Raw genomic sequence first — 21,304 nt, 5'->3', positions numbered from 1 at the left:
GAGATCTATGGGTACATGTTCTTAGCTCCTTGCAAGTGGAGTCACAAGTGGACAGAATGATGAAGAAGGCATTTTAGTATGCTTGGTTTCATTGGTCAGAGCATTGAATCCAGGAGTTGGAACGTCTTGTTGAAGTTGTACAAGATATTGGTACAGCCACACTTGGAGTACTGTGTACAGCTCTGGTCACCCTATTATAGAAAGGATATTATTAAACTAGAAAGAGCGCAGAAAAGATTTACTAAGATTCTAAGGGGACTTGATGGTTTGAGTTATAAGGAGAGCTTGATTGATTAGGACTTTTTTCTCTGGAGCATAGAAGGCTGAAGGGTGACCTTATAAAGTAAGGAGGGGCATAGATCAGCTAGATAGTCAATACCTTTTCCCAAAGGTAGGGAAGTCCAAAACTAGAGGCCATAGGTTTAAGGTGAGAGGGGAAAGATATGAAAGTGTCCAGAGGGGCAATTCTTTCATACAGAGTGGTGAGTGTCTGGAACAAGCTGCCAGAGGTAGTCACAGAGGCGGGTACAATTTTGTCCTTTAAAAAGCATTTAGATCATGACATGGGTAAAATGGGTATAGAAGGATATGGGCCAAATGTGGGCAATTGGGATTAGCTTAGGGGTTTAAAAAAAATGGTGGCACAGACAAGTTGGACCAGAGGGCCTGTTTCCATGCTGTAAACCTCTATGCTATGGGGAACAAATCTTTCTAATTCTGGGCTTTCATATGGTCTAGTGTCTGGTGGGTTTTGGAGGGATACACGAAACAGCAGAAAATGTGGATCAGCTTTGGACCCTAAACTTTCAAACCAAAGTTGTATCGCATGTTTTTGGATTACTCAAAAGTGGTAGTGTAAGAACAGGATCAATTTGATCTTCTGCTCTGTTTTTTATTGCTAAATCCTAAATGATTTGCCTTTGTATGTGTGAAGTTACAGATAACAACAAACCCCTCCCCACACACGCACACACATTCCCAACCTATGCTTTCTGCAGATATGGATTGTTTTGCACTCAACAGGGGAAGCGATGGCTTAGTGGTATAATCGCTAGCCTATTAATCCAGAGACTGAGCTAATGTTCGAATCCCACCATGGCAGATAGTGAAATTTGAATTCCAAAAAAAATTCTGGAATTAAGAATCTACTGATGACCATGAAATCATTGTTGATTGTCTGAAAAACCCATCTGGTTCACTGATGTCCTTTAGGGAAGGAAATCTGTTGCCCTTACCTGGCCTGGCCTACATGTGACTCCAGAGCCATAACAATATGATTGACTCTCAACTGCCCTCTAAACGAAGGCAACTAGGAATTGGCAACAAATGCTGGCCAGCCAGCAATGCCCATGTCCCACGAATGAATTTAAAAAAATTAAATAGACATGAGAACAACTTCTGTTACAATCTTAGTAAATTTTTAGGGCTTGAAGTTTTCAGATATAACTTTTATAAATACCATTTATATCTAATGCCAAAATTAATGATCAGGTTAGTAGATCAGAATTGTACATAATACTCCAAATGTGGCCTAACCAAAGTCTTATACAGCTGCAACATGATTTGCCAATTCCTACATGCGATGCCCCGACTGATGAAGGCCAGCATGCCTTCTTGACCACCTTGTCCACCTGAGTTGCACCATCAGGGAACTGTGGATCTGCACGCCTAGATCCCTCTGTATGCTAATATTTCTAAAGGCTCTACCATTTACTGTATACTTTCCTTCTGCAGTAGACCTTCCAAATCGCATTAGCTCACGTTTGTCCAGGTTAAATTCCATCTGCCTTCTTTTGGCCCAGGTCTCCAGCCGATTTATATCCTGCTGTATCTTCTGACAATCTTTCTCACTATCTACCACTCCCCAATTTTTGTATCATTTGCAAATTTACTAATCAAACCACCTACGTTTTCCCCAAAAATCATTTATATGTATTACAAACAACAGAGGTCACAGCGCTGATCCTTGTGGAACCCTGTTTGTGAACCCTGTTTGTCACAGACCTCCAGTTTAAAAAAAAAGTATCCTTTCACTGTGAGTCTCTGCTTTCTGTGCCCAAGCCACTTTGTATCTATCTTCCCAGCTTACCCCAAATCCCATGTGACTTCACCTTCTATATCAGCCTGCCATGAGGAACCTTATCAAAGGCTTTTCTAAAGTCTATGCATACAAAATCCCCTGCCCTTCCCTGGTCAATTTTTCTTGTCATTTCGTCAAAGAACTCAATCATGTTTCAGAGATACAACCTCCCATTCACAAAATCATGCCACCTAACTCTAATGAGCCTATTCTCTTCCAGATGTGAATACATCCTGTCCCTAAGAATCTTCTCCAATGATTTCCCCGCCACTGATGTAAGGCTCACAGGTCTGTAATTTCCCAGATTGTTCCTCTGTTCAAGAAGGGTAGAAGAGACAATGTTAGCTACTCTCCAACCTTCTGGTACCTTGCCCGTGGCTGACGAGGATACAAAGATTTTGGCCAAGCCCTCAGAAATTACTTCCCTTACCTCTCCTATCTGGCCCTGGGGACTTGTCCACCTTAATGTTTTTCAAAACCTCCAATACCTCCCCTCTTTTTAATCCCAACATGTCTTGGAACGTCAACATCCTCCTTTCTACAATCACCATCCATCTCATTCCTTCTCCCTTGTGAATACTGATGCAAAGTCCTCATTAATTCCTCACCCACCTCATCTGGCTTCACACATAAATTCCCTCCACTGCCCTTGAGTGGACCTACCCTTTCCTTAGCTACTCTCTTCCTCCTTATATATGCATAAGAGCCTTGGGGTTCTCCTTAATCCTGCTTGCCGAGGACATTTCATGGCCCCTTTTTGACCGCCTAAATCCCTGTTTAAGCTCTTTCCTGCTATCTTCGTATTCCTCAAGAGCCTTGTCCATTTTCAATTTCCTGAAATTTATGTATGCCTCTTTCTTTTTCACTAAACTCACAATCTCTCTTGTCATCCAGAGTTCCTTAATCTTGCCATCTTTATCCTTCATTTTTATAGAGACATACTTGTCCTGAGTTGTTAACAACTGACTTTTAAAAGACTCCCACATATCAGATGTGGATTTACCCTCAAACAGCCGCCCCCAGTCAACATTCCCTAGCTCCTGCCTAATACCATCACAGTTAACTCTCCCCCAGTTTAATATCTTCACTCTGGGCTGACTTCTATCCTTTTCTGGAGGTATTTTAAAACTTATAGAATTGGGATCAGTGTTCCCAAAATGGCCCCCCACTAAGACATCAATCATCTGTCTGGCTTTGTTTCCTAGAACCAGGTCTAAGATAACTCCTTCCTGAGTTGGACTATCTACATATTGCTTTGGGAAGCACTCTTGGATACACTGAAAAAATTCTGCCCCAACCAAGTCCCTGGCACTAAAGGAGTCCCAGTCTATGTTGGGGAAGTTAAAATCACCCCATCACAACAACCCTGTTGTTTTTACATCTTCCTATAATCTGCTGACAAATCAGTTCCTCCACTTCATGCTGGTTGTTGGGAGATCTGTAATACACCCCAACCATGTGATTGCACTACTCCTGTTCCTGAGTACTACCCATTTGGCCTCACTGCATGATCCCACCGAGATGTCCTCCCTCTGTATGTGACATTCTCCCTACTCAGTAAAGCAGCACCCAACCTGTTTTGACACCCTCTCTATCTCGCCTGAAGCATCTAATTCCTAGAATGCTAAGCTGCCAGTCCTGTCCTTGTTTCATCTGTAATTGCCGCAACATCACAGTTCCGTGTAGTAATCCAAGCTTCCGCCTTACGTACCATATTCCTTGCATTAAACACACCTCAGACCATCTGCCCTGTCATGTTTAGTGCACTCTCCATGTGTTATATTCCTCTTAGACTTACTGGACCCATTCACTGAGTTCTCCACAGTCTCTCTACTCCCTGACCAACTGCTGTTGATCCCATCCCTTCTGCATTGTGAACTATGTAAATCCCGTGTCCAGGGTTCGATCCCAAGTCTGATTTATGTTAGATCAACATGCTTCAGTTTGCTTCCAATGTCTTTAGATTAGGCAGTTATTTTTTAATTTTCATTTTGTAGTATTATTAAATTAAAACTTGAGAGTCTCATAAATATTGATGTTTGTTATGTCTTCATTGCAAAAATGAGACAGTTTATATCTGGTACAAACAGGAGATCATCATCCATTCTTTATGAAATGAATTTATAACCATATCCCTATGAAACAACTTTGAGCAGCTTCAGAACTCGTCCATGGCTGGGGTTTTCCAGCCTCTTCTTAGCAGGAATCACCTAGTGGCCTAGGCAAAAGTTCATTGTCTTCCAGCAGGACTGGATGATCCCAAGTGGTGAGCAAGGCTGGAAAAACCCACTCTATGTTTGAGAATAGTTTATAATTGATAGAACTATTGGCTGTATTTAGATTGTTGAAATCAGTAAAGCACCATTCTGCATTGTAATGACTAACTTAAACAGATATGAAACTTATAGGTGTAATCTAAGCATTTTTGAATGAACACTGTAAACAACCAGTTTTGAAATATAAAATCAATCATGAAAATTATAACAAGTTTTAAATATTTACTTTTGGAACGTGTGCTACACTAACAAAGCAGTGTTAAGTATCCATGCCTGTTTCTGTAATGACAATACCAGTCAACTATGTTATGTGGAACATTTGATTTGATTTATTATTGTCACGTGCATTAGCATACAGTGAAAAGTATTAATTCTTTCACGCTATACATACCATTCATAGAGAAGGAAACTAGAGCGTGCAGAATGTAGTGTTACAGTCATAGCTAGAGTGTACAGAAAGATCAACTAAATGCAAGGTAGGTCCATTTAAGAGTCTGACGGCAGCAGGGAAGAAGCTGTTCTTGACTCGGTTGGTACATGACCTCAGACTTCTGAATCTTTTTTCCGACGGAAGATGGAAGAGAGAAGGTCCGGGTTGCATGGGGTCCTTAATTATGCTGGCTGCTTTGCAGAGGCAGCAGTAAGTGTAGACAGAGTCAATGGATGGGAGGCTGATTTGCGTGATGGATTGGGCTACATTCATAACCTTTTGTAGTTTCTTGCGGTCTTGGGCAGAGTGATACAACCAGAAAGAATGCTTTCTACAGTGCATCTGTAAAAGTTGGTGAGAATTGTAACTGACATGCCAAACTTCCTGAGTCTTCTGAGAAAGTAGATAAGTATTGCTGGGTTTTCTTAACTATAGTGTTGGCATGGTGGGACGAGGACAGGTTGTTAGCGATCTGGATACCTAAAAACTTGAAGCTCTCAACCTTTTCTACTTCGTCCCCTTTGATGTAGACAGGAACATGTTCTCCTCTATGCTTCCTGAAGTTAATGACAATCTCCTTCGTTTTGTTGACATTGAGAGAGAGATTATTGTCATCGCACCAGTTCACCAGATTCTCTATCTCATTCTTGTACTCAGTCTTGTCATTGTTTGAAGTCTATCCCACTACAGTGGCGTCGTCAGCAAACTTGAAAATCGAATTGGAGGGGAATTTGGCCACACAGTCATAGGTATATAATGAGTATAGTAGGGGCCCCTTGTTGGGCACCAATGTGTAAGATGATCGTGGAGGAGGTGTTGTTGCCTATCCTTACTGATTGTGGTCTGTAAGTTAGGAAGTTCAGGACCCAGTCGCAGTGGCAGGTGTCGAGGCCCAGGCCACGGAATTTGGAGATGAGTTTCATGGGAATAATGGTGTTGAAGGCTGAGCTGTAGCCATTAAATAGGAGTCTGACATAGCTGTCTTTGTTGTCTAGTGTTCCAGGATTGAGTGCACGGCCAGGGAGATGGAGTCTGCTGTGGACCTGTTGCGGTGATAGACAAACTGTAATAGACCCAGGTAGTCCAGGAGGCTGGAATTGATTCGGACCATGACTGGCCTTTTAAAGCACTTCATTATGTTGGATGTCAGAGCCACCAGATGATGGTCATTGAGGCATGCTGCTTGGTTTCTCTTAGGTGCCAGAATGATGGTCATTTTCTTAAAGCAGATAGGAACCTCAGATTGTTGTAAAGAAAGGTTGAAAATGTCTGTAAATACCTCTGCCAGCTGATCCGCGCAGCATCTGAGTGCTCGTCCAAGTACCCCATCTGGGCCAATCGCTTTCTGTGGGTTGACCTTCGAGAAAGCTGTTCTGACATCTGCAATGGTGACCCCAGCTATAGGTTCATCCAGGGCTTCCAGGGTGGAGGGTGTGGTCTCGCTGATCTCTTGCTCAAAATGTGCATAGAATGCATTGAGTTTGTCAGGGAGGGGTGCATTGGTGCTGGCAATTTTACATGCCTTTATCTTGTGACCTGTTATGTCTCGCAGACCTTACCATAGTAAGGTCCTTATTGAGTTTTTTGAGAAAGTGACCAAAGAGGTGGATGGGGGTAAGGCAGTTGACGTGGTATATATGGACTTTAGTAAGGCGTTTGATAAGGTTCAGTATGGAAGGCTTCTGCAGAAATTGCAGATGTATGGGATTGAGGGTGATCTAGGAAATTGGATTAGGAATTGGCTGGCGGATAGGAGACAGAGGGTGGTGGTTGATGGTAAGTATTCGACATGGAGTTCAGTTACGAGTGGTGTGCCTCAGGGATCTGTTTTGGGGCCACTGCTGTTTGTAATTTTTATAAATGATCTGGATGAGGGTATAGTTGGGTGGATTAGTAAATTTGCTGATGACACCAAAGTCGGAGGTGTGGTAGATAGTGAGGAAGGGTGTCTTAGTCTACAGGGAGACTTGGATAAGTTGCAGAGCTGGGCCGAGAGGTGGAGGATGGAGTTTAATGCGGAAAAGTGTGAGGTAATTCACTTTGGTAGGAATAACAGATGTGTAGAGTATAGGGCTAACGGTAGGACTCTGAATAGTGTGGATGAACAGAGGGATCTAGGTGTATGTGTACATAGATCCCTGAAAGTTGGGAATCAAGTAGATAGGGTTGTTAAGAAGGCATACGGTGTCTTGGCGTTTATTGGTAGGGGGATTGAATTTAGGAGCCGCAGCGTCATGTTGCAACTGTACAAAACTCTGGTGCGTCCGCACTTGGAGTATTGTGTGCAGTTCTGGTCCCCACGTTATAGGAAGGATGTGGAGGCTTTGGAGAGGGTGCAGAGGAGGTTTACCAGGATGTTGCCTGGTATGGAGGGGAGGTCCTATGAGGAGAGACTGAGGGATTTGAGGTTGTTTTCGTTAGAAAGAAGGTGGCTACGAGGGGACCTTATTGAAACATATAAGATGATTAGAGGTTTAGATAGGGTGGACAGCGATAGCCTTTTTCCTCGGATGGAGAAAGCTAGCACGAGGGGGCATAGCTTTAAATTAAGGGGTGGTAGTTATAGGACGGATGTCAGGGGTAGGTTCTTTACCCAGAGGGTGGTGAGGGATTGGAATGCCCTGCCTGCTGCAGTTGTAAATGCGCCTAGTTTGGGGGCGTTTAAGAGATCCGTGGATAGGTTTATGGATGGTAAGGGTTTGGTTTAGGTTAGAGGGTCATTGTTTTTTAACTGGTCGGCGCAACATCGTGGGCCGAAGGGCCTGTTCTGCACTGTAATGTTCTATGTTCTGTAGTCGGCAGGGGCCTGTGTAGCTAGCCTGGGACTGTAGCTTGGTCCAGTACAGTCTTTTGGCATCTTTGATGGATCCCCTTAGATCGTATTTGGCTTTCTTGTGTAGATCAGGGCCGCTTGACTTGAAAGTCTGAGATCTGGACTTTAGCAAGCAGTGGATATCCCTGTCCATCCATAGTTTCTGGTTGGAGAGCACACACATTTGTTTCTTTGGCACACAGTCTTATTACTAACTAATTAACTACTTACTTACTATTAACACACTTACTAATGAAGTCAGTTACTGTCGTGACGTTCTCGTTCAGGCTGGTCAGAGTTTTTAAATACTGACCAGTCCACTGACTCCAAGCAGTCTCATAGGAGATCATCCAATTCCTCAGACCAACATTGCATGACTTTCTTTGATGGTTTCTCCTGTTTCAGTTTTTGCTTATAAGCTGGGAGCAGGAGCACAGCCTTATGGTCTGATTTGTGGGCGGGCAATATAGCAGTATGGAGTCACATAGGATAGATGGAGGTAGGATAGAGCAGGCAGCAATGACATGTTAACACCCTTGAAGGGATATTTAAAAGCAATTTGGACTCTGTTGACAAAATGATAGCTGCCAGAGCAGAAACTGATCGCAGCCAAAAGAGGGAGAATGAAGCCTGAATTGAAGGTAACACTTGGGTTTCTGTAGATCCCACCCCTTCTCAAGAAAGCCTGAAAAAGAAATCCCCTGGTAGGTTTGATTTGTTAGGCAATTCATCACTGCTCCCATCACTCAGTCCTTGGACTAAATTTGGAGTCAGACCCCATTGATGTTAGGGAAGTAGCTGCTGTATTTTAACTCCTCCTGAAGCCCCAGTTCATTTCATGTCAAGAATGACAGGCTAAATTTAGGATTACCTAAACTACCTATTGATAAGAGTTGAATTCAGGTCACAATCTATAAACTATACCAGAAATAACAATCATGTGGCTTAGGATTTTTATGAAATGGTGATTAATAATAATCTTTAAAATGCATAGTGATTTACATAAGGGCATAACAACTAGGAGCCGGAGTAGGCCATTTGGCCCCTCAATCCTACTCCAGCATTCAATAAGATCACGGCTGATCTTTTCGTGGAGTCAACTCCACTTACCAGCCGTCCTATCAGAATCCTTAATTCCTTTACTGTTCAAAACTCTATCTTTGCCTTAAAAACATTCAAAGAGGTAGCCTCAACTGCTTCAATGGGCAGGGAATTCCGCACGCTCACAACCATTTGGGTGAAGAATTCTTCCTCAACTCGGTCCTAAATCTGCTCCCCCTTATTTTGAGGCTACCCCCCTCCTCTCCCTGCCCCCGTATCCTAGTTTCACCTGCCAATGGAGACAACCTCCCTACTTCTATCATATCTATTTCCTTCATGTTGTTATATGTTTATATAAGATCCCCCCTCATTTTTCTGAATTCCAATAAGTATAGTCCCAGTCTACTCAGTCTCTCTTCATAAGCCAACCCTCTAAACTCCGGAATCAATGTAGTGAATCTCCTCTGCACCCTGACATTCTCAGGATATCCTTTCTCAAATAAGGATATTTCAGACTGTACAAAGTACCCCAGGCGTGGCCTCTCCAGCACCATATACAGTTACACTATAATCTCCCTGTTTTTAAACTCCAACCCGTAGCAATGAAGAACAAATTTGATTTGCCTTTTTAATTGCCTGCTGCACTGTAAACCAACTTTTTGGAATTCGTGCACAAGGACACCCAGGTCCCCCTGCACAGAGCATGCTGCTACTTCTTACCATTTAAATAATAGTCCATTTTATTATTCCTATCAAAATGGATGAACTCACATTTGCTAAAATTGCACTCCATCTGCCAGACCCTTGCCCATTCAATTAAACTGTCTATATCCCTTTGCAGACTTCGGGCCCGATTTTACCATCACATTGCACCCGTTTCTGGGCGTGGAGACTAGGTAAAAAGTTGGGCTTGAGGCAAGTAGTGTGATCCGTGCCCCCTTCTGCACCAGTTCCCCCTTCACCAAGGCCCAAAAATGGTTGCGATTGGGACCGTGCCAGAAATGGGCACGACGGCCATTTAAGTGTATTTGCATGCATTTAAGTTGACTTAATGGGCTGCCCACCCATCCAGAATTGGTGCGAAACAGACAAGCTCCATATAAGTCTGATTCAGGCGCTCCATTAGTGAGGAGACAAGTGCTGGCGTCCAATGGCTCTCTGCTTGAGATCAGTGGGGAGGTTGGCGGGGGGGGTCCCGATGGCGAAAGGGGGTCCACTGCCACTCTGCCTGTGATCAGTGGGGGGGAAGGGTAATCTGCTGCCACTCTGCCTGAGCTCGGTTGGGGGTAGGGGGAGGAGCCTGCGATCAGTCTTGCTAGCGGGGATGTGGGGTAGATAAGGGGGCCAGTAATATTATGAGGGTGGGGCAATGTCTGTGAGGGCCGGGGGAGGCATTATCCGGCCCAGGAGGGATGTGGCAGGAGAAGCATTCTATCTTTTTTTCTCTGCGTGCAGAGTTGGAGGCGCCGATCGGAGCTGCAGGGTTTCAGGCGTGTTAAGTCCCACCCACAGGCTTGTGTAGCGCAATTCGGAATAGCTGATATTTTTGAAGGTAGAGTGCGTATGGCGGGGGGGCGCCTGAGAACGGGTCTAAAAGTCGGAGCTGAAATCTGCCTAGCACTTCTAGAATCAAAATGGTAAAATAAGGCCCTGAATGTCCTTAGCTGCTGAAATGTTCCTCGATTGGAAGGGAACACTCTTACCTGGCGATTGTCACATGGTGTCCATTCGTCTGTTATTATAGCATCTACAAACTGGGAATGTTTCAGATCTGACTTTTAGACCCACTCTGAGGCACTCCCATACGTACTCTGCCTGCAAAAATATCAGTGATTATGAATCGTGCTGCACAACCCTTTGGCAAAATAGTGCCCCTGCACACTTTGCTTTACCACTCATCTTAGTGTCATCTGTGAACTTGGACACACTGCACTTGGTCCCCAACTCCAAATCATCTATGTAAACTGTAAATAATTGTGGTTCCAACACTGATCCCTGAGGTACACCACTAGTCACTGACTGCCAACCAAATTTGTGCTATTTTAACATGATTTATGACAATTCCTGAGTTGTAATATACGCAACAATATGCTACTTCTGTAACATACGTATTTCAAACATTTGAATGTACAGATTTCTGTTGGCAGTTTCTTTTTTTTTCAATGAATCTCAATTGGTACCTGAAATCTCAAGCTGCAAGTCAATGTAACATCAGTGTCCAGTGGCTCTGCGGTAGAGTTGCTTGAACTGAAAAATAAAGACCCACTGGATGGAATTGTCCTAAAATTTGTCAGTGTCAGTTTCAGTCTGAAGACTGGCATGTAGCTCTCTAGCCATGAAGCAGGTTTTCTCTCCAAATTCTCTGACACATGGTGCATAGAGAATCTGGGGATGTGGTTTGCGATGCCACTCTGGTGGGGCGTGGCCTGATGGAGCCAGCCTTCGAGATCCATCTCTAACAGGTGCTGTAATCTGCCATGTATCCAGGTACCATAGTGAAAAGGCATCCAACATCATTGACTTATCATTAAAAAAATGAGGACCTTCTGAAAATGAAGTTGGATCTCTGCGACCACCCCGAAGTCGGAAGATAGTCCTCCTGAGAAAGGGGATTGATCTCCAGGAACATTCTGTGTCTAGAAGATGTGGACACTGAATCAGGAAAGTCTACCTGTAGATGCTCTACCCATCCACTGTTGTGGTGTTCCAGGGTTCAGGGTTGCAGTCAGCCTCCAGCCTTAACTCTGGAGGCATGAGTCCTGACACCTGCATGTCATTTCAAGCATGTTTCGCAGGTAGTTTCTTGTTGGTGGCCTGAAGTTCATCTGCATCCCATTAGCAGGATGCAAATACTTTTATTGTGAGCCACCAGTGGTTTCCTGATCTGCCATGGTGGACACGAGTAGAAAATCCCACTGTAAATTCTCATCACCGTAAAACCAATTTTTTGGGCCTCCCATTGAATTTTTCCTCCTCTTCCTCCTTCTCCCGTCCACCTCACTGCCTGCTGTTGAACCTGTCATCAGAGACTTTGGAGAATTCTGCTCAAAGATAGTGATTATCTAAACCCCCAATGGTGAATGCCTGCAAACAGTGGCCCAGGCTGTGGTTAATTCAGTAAGTACAACACTGGGCAGGATTCTCCAATTTCATCCATGGCCATCCCACTGCAAGTGAGAACAGAAAGTTTGGCATTCCAGCCAAAGTTTCATTCAATTTCACTGAGAATCCCAGTCGCGAATGAAGGTGGAGCTTTTTTGGCAATTGTGTTTGGAAAAGGGCACAGTGAGAAACCACTTGGATATTTAAGTTTCCCTTTTAAGTGCTCCAATAGAACAGAGCATCTCAAAAACTCCCCAGCAGAAGCAGAAGAAAGAGCAGCAAAATCTGCACATTAAAACATGGAGATAACACAAAACTGATCTCCTGGCAACAAGATTAAAGTACTCTGACTTGCAGCAAGTCTATTTCTTCAAGGGAATCGTAAAACAACCGCAATTTTCTAATTACACTTCAGGAGTGATGAACCTCTTCTTCACCAGGCCTGCACTGTGTATTTTCCAAGACAAGACAGTTATGTGAATTACAAATTATTCTTTTGTTTATAAATTGTAAAGGTCCCACTATTGCCTCTCACTGTATTTTCCACTCGAAGGTGAGTGAGTGGCATATCATTGGGTTTTTGGGATGAATAATCCTCTTTATTTAAACTCTCAAAAGCTTCCTGCTGATTATTCAGATTGTACGCGCACTTAAGGATTAAGAAACATAGAGCTCTTCCTTTTCAAAAAACATGCTGATTATGGACCGTAAGGGAAGGCAATGGGGTTTTCAGTTTTTTCTTGTCACTGGCGATAAGAATGATGATTTCAAATTTGGCAAATTTGCATTGTTTCTTCATGCATAAATACATATAATAGAGAACTAAAATGATATAAATTAGAATATGGTAATTATGCAAATCATTGAAATAGACATATTTGCATTGCTACCATGCACAAGTACATATGTACACCCAGTTGTTAAGAAACTGTGCCCATAACTTTATTTGCATTTCAGGAACAAATGAGATCTTCAGCTAAGAGTTTAATTTACTTTTAATTGTTGAAAGGAGTTTGTCTTCTAAAAATAGTTTTCTAGGTACAGATATTGTGGTTTCAAGTGGGAACACCCAGGATAAAATGTGTTAGAACTCTGTTTAACGTACATATTCTAAGAATGTCTAGCATAATTTATTATTAGTTTTTTATCAAGCCTCTTTGCATTGTAATGTGATTAAAGCTTGCAATCAGATTGATGAATGTTCATTTATTTGTGTCTGCCCATAGAATTCTCCCAGTAACATAAGTATGAGTAATCCGCCTGGCACTCCACGTGATGACGGAGAAATGGGTGGGAACTTCCTGAATCCCTTTCAGAGTGACAGCGTAAGTATTCTTTTCTTTTAATGGCCAATGCACTGCTCAGCACATTAGAGCCATTACTTGGATAAAATATATGGGGAGTATATGCAGTTCTGATTCATCTGGAAATTTATTTTGAAACTTGCAAATGCCTGCTGAATTCCTTTTTGGTGATTAGTAGCTATCGATTTTCCATATTGTGTGTACAGTCACACATAGTTAAGAAAAATAACTTACTCTTGAGATTGTCTCTTTTTGGTTACCCAACTATTCTATAATTATTCCTCTTCTACAATGAGACTTGGAGCCTGAATATCTGAATTTTGATGGAAGGACGCAATATAAATTGTATTTTCAACATAGCACGACTTGTATGTGAGTGTTATTTTTTAGTACTGTTCACAGAATCTGAAAATTGACGGCCCATTTTGCCTGCACCAGCTCTCCAAGCAAGCATCATGACTTACTGCCATTCCCCTGCCTTTTCCCCGTACCCCTGCACATTGTTTCTGCTCAAGTAATCATCTAATGCCTCCTTGAATGCCTCAGGAGAACCTGCCTCCACCACACTTCCAGGCAGTGCATTCCAGATATGAGCCGTTCATTACGTGAAAAAGTTTTTTCTCATGTCACACTTATTCTATTTCAGTTCTGCATTAATTTTAAAAAGTTCATCTTTGCTAAGCAATTTCTGATGATCATAAACACTGGAATATATTTATTTAATCTATGGAGTTCAAGTGTTAGATGTTGTTTAATTGCATATTTTGCCAATCCAATCTGGTGAACATGTGATAGTAGTTGAACTAATATTTAAAGGATCACAGATTTTTCATTTGTTAAAACTAAGTAAATTAGGGCACTGTTTTTGGGGGAGAATCCCTGTAATAAATGTGCCCCATTGATAATAACTGTGGGAGAGAGTGAAGGTGAGTGTTAATCCCTGAAGGATTCTACAATATGCCATTGTAACTGCAACCTTCCAGAAAACACCCATGTTTGGTCTGTGAGAAGGAGAATAGTTGCTAGGTTGATATGTCTGACAGTCTGCACTTTGACCCTATGTGATTTAGTTGAGTGCAAATCAGCGGAGTTCATGGTCCTGAATGCCCTCGATGAAACCAACATTCACAAAACCCAGCGCTGACTGACAATAGTTAACCTCCATGAAACTGCATTGACAATTGTATTTTCTCTTGAAAGAAAACAGAATTCAGGCATGCACGTGTGTGTATAAGTGTATATAAACACCACCACCCAGCTTCCTCAGTAGTTTGCAACCAGCATTTTACTTTGAAATAGATGATATTGTAGCATGGGTAAATACAGCAATTAATTCATGCACAGTAGGTTTTACAAGCAGCAAAAAAATTGAATGACCTGAAATTTTAAAATATTTGTACTTGTAATATAGGTGATGCTGACAAAGACTCATTTACTGCCCGTCCCTAGTGCTCTGAGAAGACGGTGTGCTTTCTCCTTTGAATCATTGAGGTCCCTGTTCTGCTCTCACAAATGGTGTTAGGTAGGGAATTTTTGGATAATGACCCAGCAACAATGAAGCGACAGCAGTACCTTATGTTTTTGGTGTTGTTGGTTGATTCGGGAATGCTGGCTAGGCATCCAAGTGAACCCTATGTTCTTCAGATTGTGTTGTGTGATCATTGGTGTCCTATTGAGATCGCAGATGAGTATTTGGCTTAATGACAGATCAGATACTGCAACACCCCCCTCTGCTGTTCGAAAAAGTCAGGCTAGATTATGTGCTTGAATCTTAATGTGTGACTTGACCAACAATATTTTTCACAAGTATTCTGTATTGAGACAATCTGATGGTAAAGTGGTAGAATTTTGTTCCAATTTACTCTCCTCTTCATTGCTCCCTCCTCAAAAACATTTATTGTTCTTTTTAATGTGTAAGTTTGTTAATGTATTGGCATTTCTTTAGTTAAATGTTCAAGCAAATTTCAAACTGTATTTTAATACTGTAATTGTTTCAGACTACTCGGCCTGAACTTTCTTCCTGAAGGTAGGAATTATGAGTCAGGCTATTCCCTGATGTCACCACCTGCCCAAACATACACACCTACACAATTTGCATGGGCTGGAGTCACAGCCACTGTTTCTTGGGGCAGGTATGAGTTGGAATGAAGATGAGCTGATGCCAAGGTAGGCAGCTTAGAAGATCCTTCTTTGTTTCTGAGATTTCAACCCAGTTCTGTTAGGCACCCCAGCAACTTACATCATATTCCCCCAAGCCTCCTTCATACCTCAGCGACCCCCTCCATCCCTCACTGCCTCCTTCTATCTTCCATGTTCACTCATACGTATACATCATGGAAAGAATTCATGAGCCCTCTGTCAATATTGGGAAGACATGAAACGTTCATGAAATCATAAAAACAATGTAAAAACTTGTTCAAAAACCTTAATCGTATTGAGAGTGCATAGAACTCTCAAACAAATACCCAGCTTTCAACCACCACTTGAAAAAAAATCTATTCAGATGCTCATAAAGCTGTCAATCTAAATAAAGCTCACAGTCCCCTTCGTAATTATATCGCCAACATTGCTGAGCTGCATCATGGGACACAGGGTTAGTGTAGGAAGATGCAATTGACATAAAAGATCAGCTATGATCTCTAGTTAAGTGGCAGAGCAGACTTGAGCAGCTGACTGGCCTTCTCCTGTTCCTGTTTTCCTATGATCCTATGTAATCTGTGAACAAGATGTAGAGGGATGTGAACCAGTTAAGTGATTGAGCAAGAATATTTTAGATGGAGTATGATGTGTGAAAATGTGAAATTATCCTCTTTTATATGAAGGATGGAAAACCAGAATATTTTTTAAAAGGTGAGGGACCAGTAAAGGTTGGTATTTAGAATGGTTTGGTTATTCTCGTCTGTGAGCCATAGAAAGTTGGTGTGTAGACATGGAAATATCAAGGAATTATAAAGGCAAATGGTATGTTCTATTTATTGCTAGAGAGTTGGTACATAAGAGTATGCAGGTCATGCTGTAATTATATGGGTCTTCGATGAGATCACATCTGAAGTACTTGATCAGGTTTTTGTCACCTTGCCTGAAGAGGACAGACCTGCCTTAGATAAGCTGCAATAATGATTCACTAGATTGATCCTTGCGACGAGAGGATTGCCCTGTAAGGAAAGATTGAGTAGAATGAGCCTATAATATCTGATGCCTATAAGAGTAAGTGATTTAGTTGAAATGTTGTCTCTCTTGTAGTGACAATGGACAGCACTTTATGTGCCCCAAACGAGTGTGTTTTAGTGGGGGCACTCTGAGAGGTGTGAATCTTTGGCATTCTGTATCCCAGGGGACTGTGGGGTGCTTAGTTGTTTAATATATTCAAAATGATCAGTAAGCTTTTTTGAGTATTAAGGAAATCAAGGGGTAAGGAGAAAGAGTGAGAAAATGGAGCTGATGCAGAAGATCATGATCTTGTCGAATGGCGGGACAGACCAAAGGGGCTGTATGTCCTCCTCCTAGTGTATTTTTTATGTTGGCAGTGGTCATCTAAAGATCATTAAGGCTGCAAGAAGTATTCAGTATTGACTTGGAACCAATAGGTCATTCCTGGTTCACCAGCTGAATTATTTTGAATGGGTCACTGTACTAGAGGATGAGAGTATTGCTGATAGTTTCCAGAAGGCATTTTAAAAAAGTTCTACGTACGAACTTTTGGAAATACAAGGTGATAAATGGGAAAGTTCTGTCGAGCACGAACTAACAGAATTAAACTGGGGTTTGCTTGGGCCTATTGATATTTATATTGTTCGTAAATAACTTGGGAAATACTGCAAAATGGTAAATTAATTACATAATATCAAGCTTTGTGATCAATGTGAAAATACAAGGACGATTTAAAAGGCTAAGATTCTAGATCATTCATTGTAATTGCTTAAGGAACAACACATGCATTTTCGTCTAAATGACAGTACATTAGAATAAAAAACAGTTGAAATATTAACATTTAAGTGGTATTTATTCACTTTTAGGTATAATTATTAATCATTCACTGAAGTAAAGATGAAGCTATTATCAGAAAGCAAATCAAATACTAGGAACCATCTCAAAGGCTTTTGTCTATAAGTAAAAAGAAGTCATTCTGCCTTATTTAAATAGCTGGTGAGTGCTTCTTTGGAATATTGTGGGCAGTTTTGGGTGCACTATTTTTAGTTAGGTGATAATAAATGGAGGGGGATGAGAAAAGAGCACCAGAGACGATTCTGGGGCTTATCTGTTGGTGGGAGGGAGTCCTGCCGGAGGAGTGGGGGCTGCAGGTGGTACACTGCAGTGTCCTTGTTATAAGATAGATTCTCAGAGCTTAGTTTGTTTTCACTGCAGGAAAAGGAACAAGTGAAGATATCAGTGTATAAAATGCTGATGAACATAGATATAAATATAGCAGAATATTTGTACCAGGTCATCATTGTACAAGCACAAAAAGTGGAGGTCTGAGGATGAGTTGGTATTCAGAAGTTTTACCAGATAACTTTTTAAGTAGCAAGTAAACACATTTTTTACTTTTAAATTTATGTTCAGGCAAATACATTACATGAAAAACTTTGACATTATGGATGGGATTTTCCTTCTGCGCTCCCCCAAAACTAGAAAATCCCACCCGAGGTCAACGGATCTTTCCAGGATCCACTCTGTCTGCTACAATACCCGTGGCAGGTGGGACGGGAAAGTTCGCCCCAATAGATCCAGTCAGTATAGATTGTGTTTGCACAGTACTTTCATACATTGACTCAAGTTATTGTATGAGAACAGAACCCAAGAACCTGGGTTTTAAAATTAAAAAGCCACAAATTAACCAGTTTAATGCAAGCCTGGAGGGTGTAAGGTCATTTTCTCCATTTCATGAGATTATAACCCCATGGTTCGTATTGTGTATGAAAGGTTTGAGTAAATTATAATGGCTGCTCCACAGGAGGGTAGATATTCTGAGCTAATCATTCTCCAATATCATTAGATTTGAATGGATAGCAAGTGTAAGCTAAACTTTCTAATTCAATCCATTTGAAAAGCTGACTAAATGTTTTTGTCGATTTAAAAATGGGCCTAAGGTGCATCATCTTAATAAAATGCGCTGTTTCTCTTCTATTCTGATGGATTTCAATTTTTTATGTAAAAATATGGTCCCATCATTAATTAATCCCAGCACATAAAATTTTTGATTTCTCAATTTTTTGCTTTCTCGGTAACCAGGTGGTGCCCTCTTCTGTTTCTACATTGGCATAACTGTTCCATGAAGTAAATATTAAATTTGCTTGAATTAAAAGAAATTGAAAATGATTTAAATACCTATGGCATAATTCGAAGCCAGAATTCTTCAGTCTGCCATGCCCTGTTGCCACTGCCAGCGAGAATGGAGAATTTAGCACTCAGCTAAATCTCTACTCACTGCAGTGGGACCAGAGCGGTCCGAGAATTCCGGCTCCTGTGTCAGGAAAGTGATTTCAATGTTTGCTAAAAGGAAAACATTTGAAACATTGATTAATATAAAAGGACATAAATCAAATTGTGATTTAAAATGATCTAAATTAATTGTAAAGTGGTCTTTGGTGCAGCGGTAACAGTTCCTTCCTCTGAACCAGAAGCTCAGGGTTCCTGTCCCACCCCAGGATATGATCTCCAAGAAAGGTGTTTTCATAACACAGCCAAACAGTTTGAAAGTGGAGGTCTAAAGATGAGTTCTGTATCCAGAGCTTTAACCTGACTCAAAAACAGCTTCTTCCCTGCAGCCATTAAACTTTTGAGTTTTTTAAACCATATATTAAGCTGATCTTTCTCTCCACCCTAGCTATGACTCTAACATTACATTCTGCAGTCTCTACTTTCCTTTGCCCAGGTACTCTCTGAACAGTATGTTTTGTCTGTATGTTTTGCGCAAGAAAGCACGGTAGCACAGTGATTAGCACTGCTGCCTCATAGCACCAGAGACTCCAGCTCGATTTCAGGCTTGGGTAACTATCTGTGTGGAGTCTACACGTGCCCATGGTTTCCTCCCACAATCCAAAAGACGTGCTGGTTAGGTGCATTGGCTGTATTAAATTCTTCCTCAGATTACCCGAACAAGTGCCAGAGTGTGGCAGCTAGGGGATTTTCACAGTAAATTCATTGCAGTGTTAATTACGCCTACTTGAGACACTAATAAATAAACAACTTTTCACTGCATCCCAAAACATGTGACAACAATAAATCAAATCAAAAACAATGATCAACCAGCAAATCCTTCTAACACAAGCCAGTGACATGCAGTAAGAGGATTCCTGGTCAACCAGGTAATAGAAATAATGTTTGAAGCCACAAATATCATTACCAATAACCCCAAACTACAATATGCATGTAACAAGTGAATGTTGCCACAGCAACTTGCTGACTGAGCTGTAACACACCACCAAATACGTGGTGGAAAGAGCTTGTAGGTTAACTGAAACTGAATCCTAAAGTTGAAGATTTCTTCCATTTTTTGTTTGAGTGAAATTTAGACCTGTAATGCATGCAGTGACCATTAACCAATTTAATTAGTTATCAATTTATTTTCCTTGTCTCATTTCTTCTATTGTAAGAGAACTTATTCCTTTTCTCATAATTGCAGAAACAAGCTTGCTATCTGCATTTTTGAAAATTTGGATGAATCCCTCTATTTATAATAAACAGTATTATAATGTAAACTTTTTACACTTGTTGACCATTATGGACAGAATGTGTGCAGTCTTTTCAAGTCTGTAATTAGAATGTATGTATGCAAGATGTGTATATTTCCTTATCCTTAGAGTGATATTTCCTAATTTAAAATAAATTTTGGCAGCAGGCTTTTTGGGTGATTTTAAAAAAAAGATCACAAGCGTAGGCAACAACACTCCCTTCACGACTATCCTCAACACCAGTGCCCCACAGGACTGTGTCCTTGGCCCCTTCTGTACTCCTTTTACGCGTATGATTGTATGGTCAAATTCCCCTCCAATTCGATTTTCAAGTTTGCTGACGATACCACCGTAACGCGTTGGATCTCAAACAGGAAAAAGATAGAGAATGGACCTAGACCATGATCCTAATAATTATAGACTTTCTGGTTTAGCAACCCTGCTGGGGACAAATGCTGCATGGCAATTTACAGAATGCATTCAATAGTTGGGTCAAATACAGAAATCATATAAATATGATTATAGAAGGAGTCAGTCGTGCCTCTCTGATCTGGATTTCTTTTGAGTATTAAATTGATTGGTCAATGATATCAGGTGGATTTGATAAAAATGTTTGAGATTCAGCTAGGATTATTTAAAGAACGAGGACTCTTGAATTATGAGGAGACCCACACAATTGGCTTTGTTTTCATCAGAAATAAGATGACCAACGTCATTATTCGATATGTATGCTGAGAAGAAGCATCGACGATGTCAACATTAATTTGGCTAGTGTTTGTAAAGACACATTCATAAGCTTCAAGGAAGTTCACAGATTCAAATGAGAAAAATAAATGGGATTTTTTAGCACCTTTCACATAAACAGGATGCCCCAAAGCAATTGACAGACAGATAATTACCATTGACATCAGTTACTATCAATTCACACATAGCAGGGTCTTGCATTCAGCAATTAGATAAATAACTAATTAATCTGTTTGGTGTAAATGCTGGTCATCTCATTAGGAATGTGCCACTGCTCTTCTTTGAATAATGAAATGGGATCTTTTACATTCCATGGAATACATATACAGGGCACTTAACACCTGATGTAAAAAATGGCACCTCCAAGAATATAACAATCCTACATTCCTTATCTAACGTGTCAGATAAGATTATCCGCTTAGGTTCCTGCAGTTCTGAAATCACAACCTTCAGACTCAGGCGCAGGTGTTCACATGCACCTGGGCACATTTGCATGCACACTCCCTATCTCCCTACTCTAGAATCATAGAACAGATGTCACTGAATTGAAGCTTGAGTCTAGAGCAGCGGTCTTCAAACTCCGATCTGGATGCGGCCTGCTGCGGGCCGGATGTGGTCCGTGGGCCATAATTTGGAGACCCCTGGTCTCGAGTATTTCATCATGTCCCAAGTATGTTCAATCCATGACCATCTGACCCTGGAGAAGACTGCTATCCACTCAGCCAACCCTGACACCATGGAAAGGACTTACTTTTGGTATGGATCAGTTTAATTTTTCAGTGATTAAATGATTGTCAAGTTGAGACATGTTATATGAATTAGTAAAGTAAAAGTTTATTTA

The 21,304-nt window shown here is 41.3% G+C and overlaps 1 protein-coding gene across 7 annotated transcripts in view; it reads left to right on the top strand.

The window, feature by feature from the left end:
* The window catches only part of LOC145343183 (single-stranded DNA-binding protein 2), a 406,347-nt gene that overhangs the window by 373,189 nt on the left and 11,854 nt on the right, over positions 1-21,304 (top strand). For all 7 annotated transcript variants that reach the window (XM_080189193.1, XM_080189192.1, XM_080189190.1 and 4 more), the window contains one exon: positions 12,968-13,066. In XM_080189193.1, the coding sequence (XP_080045319.1) occupies positions 12,968-13,066 (99 nt within the window). The remainder of the gene's footprint in view (positions 1-12,967; positions 13,067-21,304) is intronic.

Source organism: Carcharhinus amblyrhynchos, chromosome 5 (genome assembly GCF_965287045.1).
Source record: "Carcharhinus amblyrhynchos chromosome 5, sCarAmb.v2.hapA, whole genome shotgun sequence".
NCBI classification, from domain to species: Eukaryota; Metazoa; Chordata; class Chondrichthyes; order Carcharhiniformes; family Carcharhinidae; genus Carcharhinus; species Carcharhinus amblyrhynchos.
Note: the sequence above shows the minus strand (reverse complement) of the source record. Positions and strands in the feature narration are given on the sequence as shown.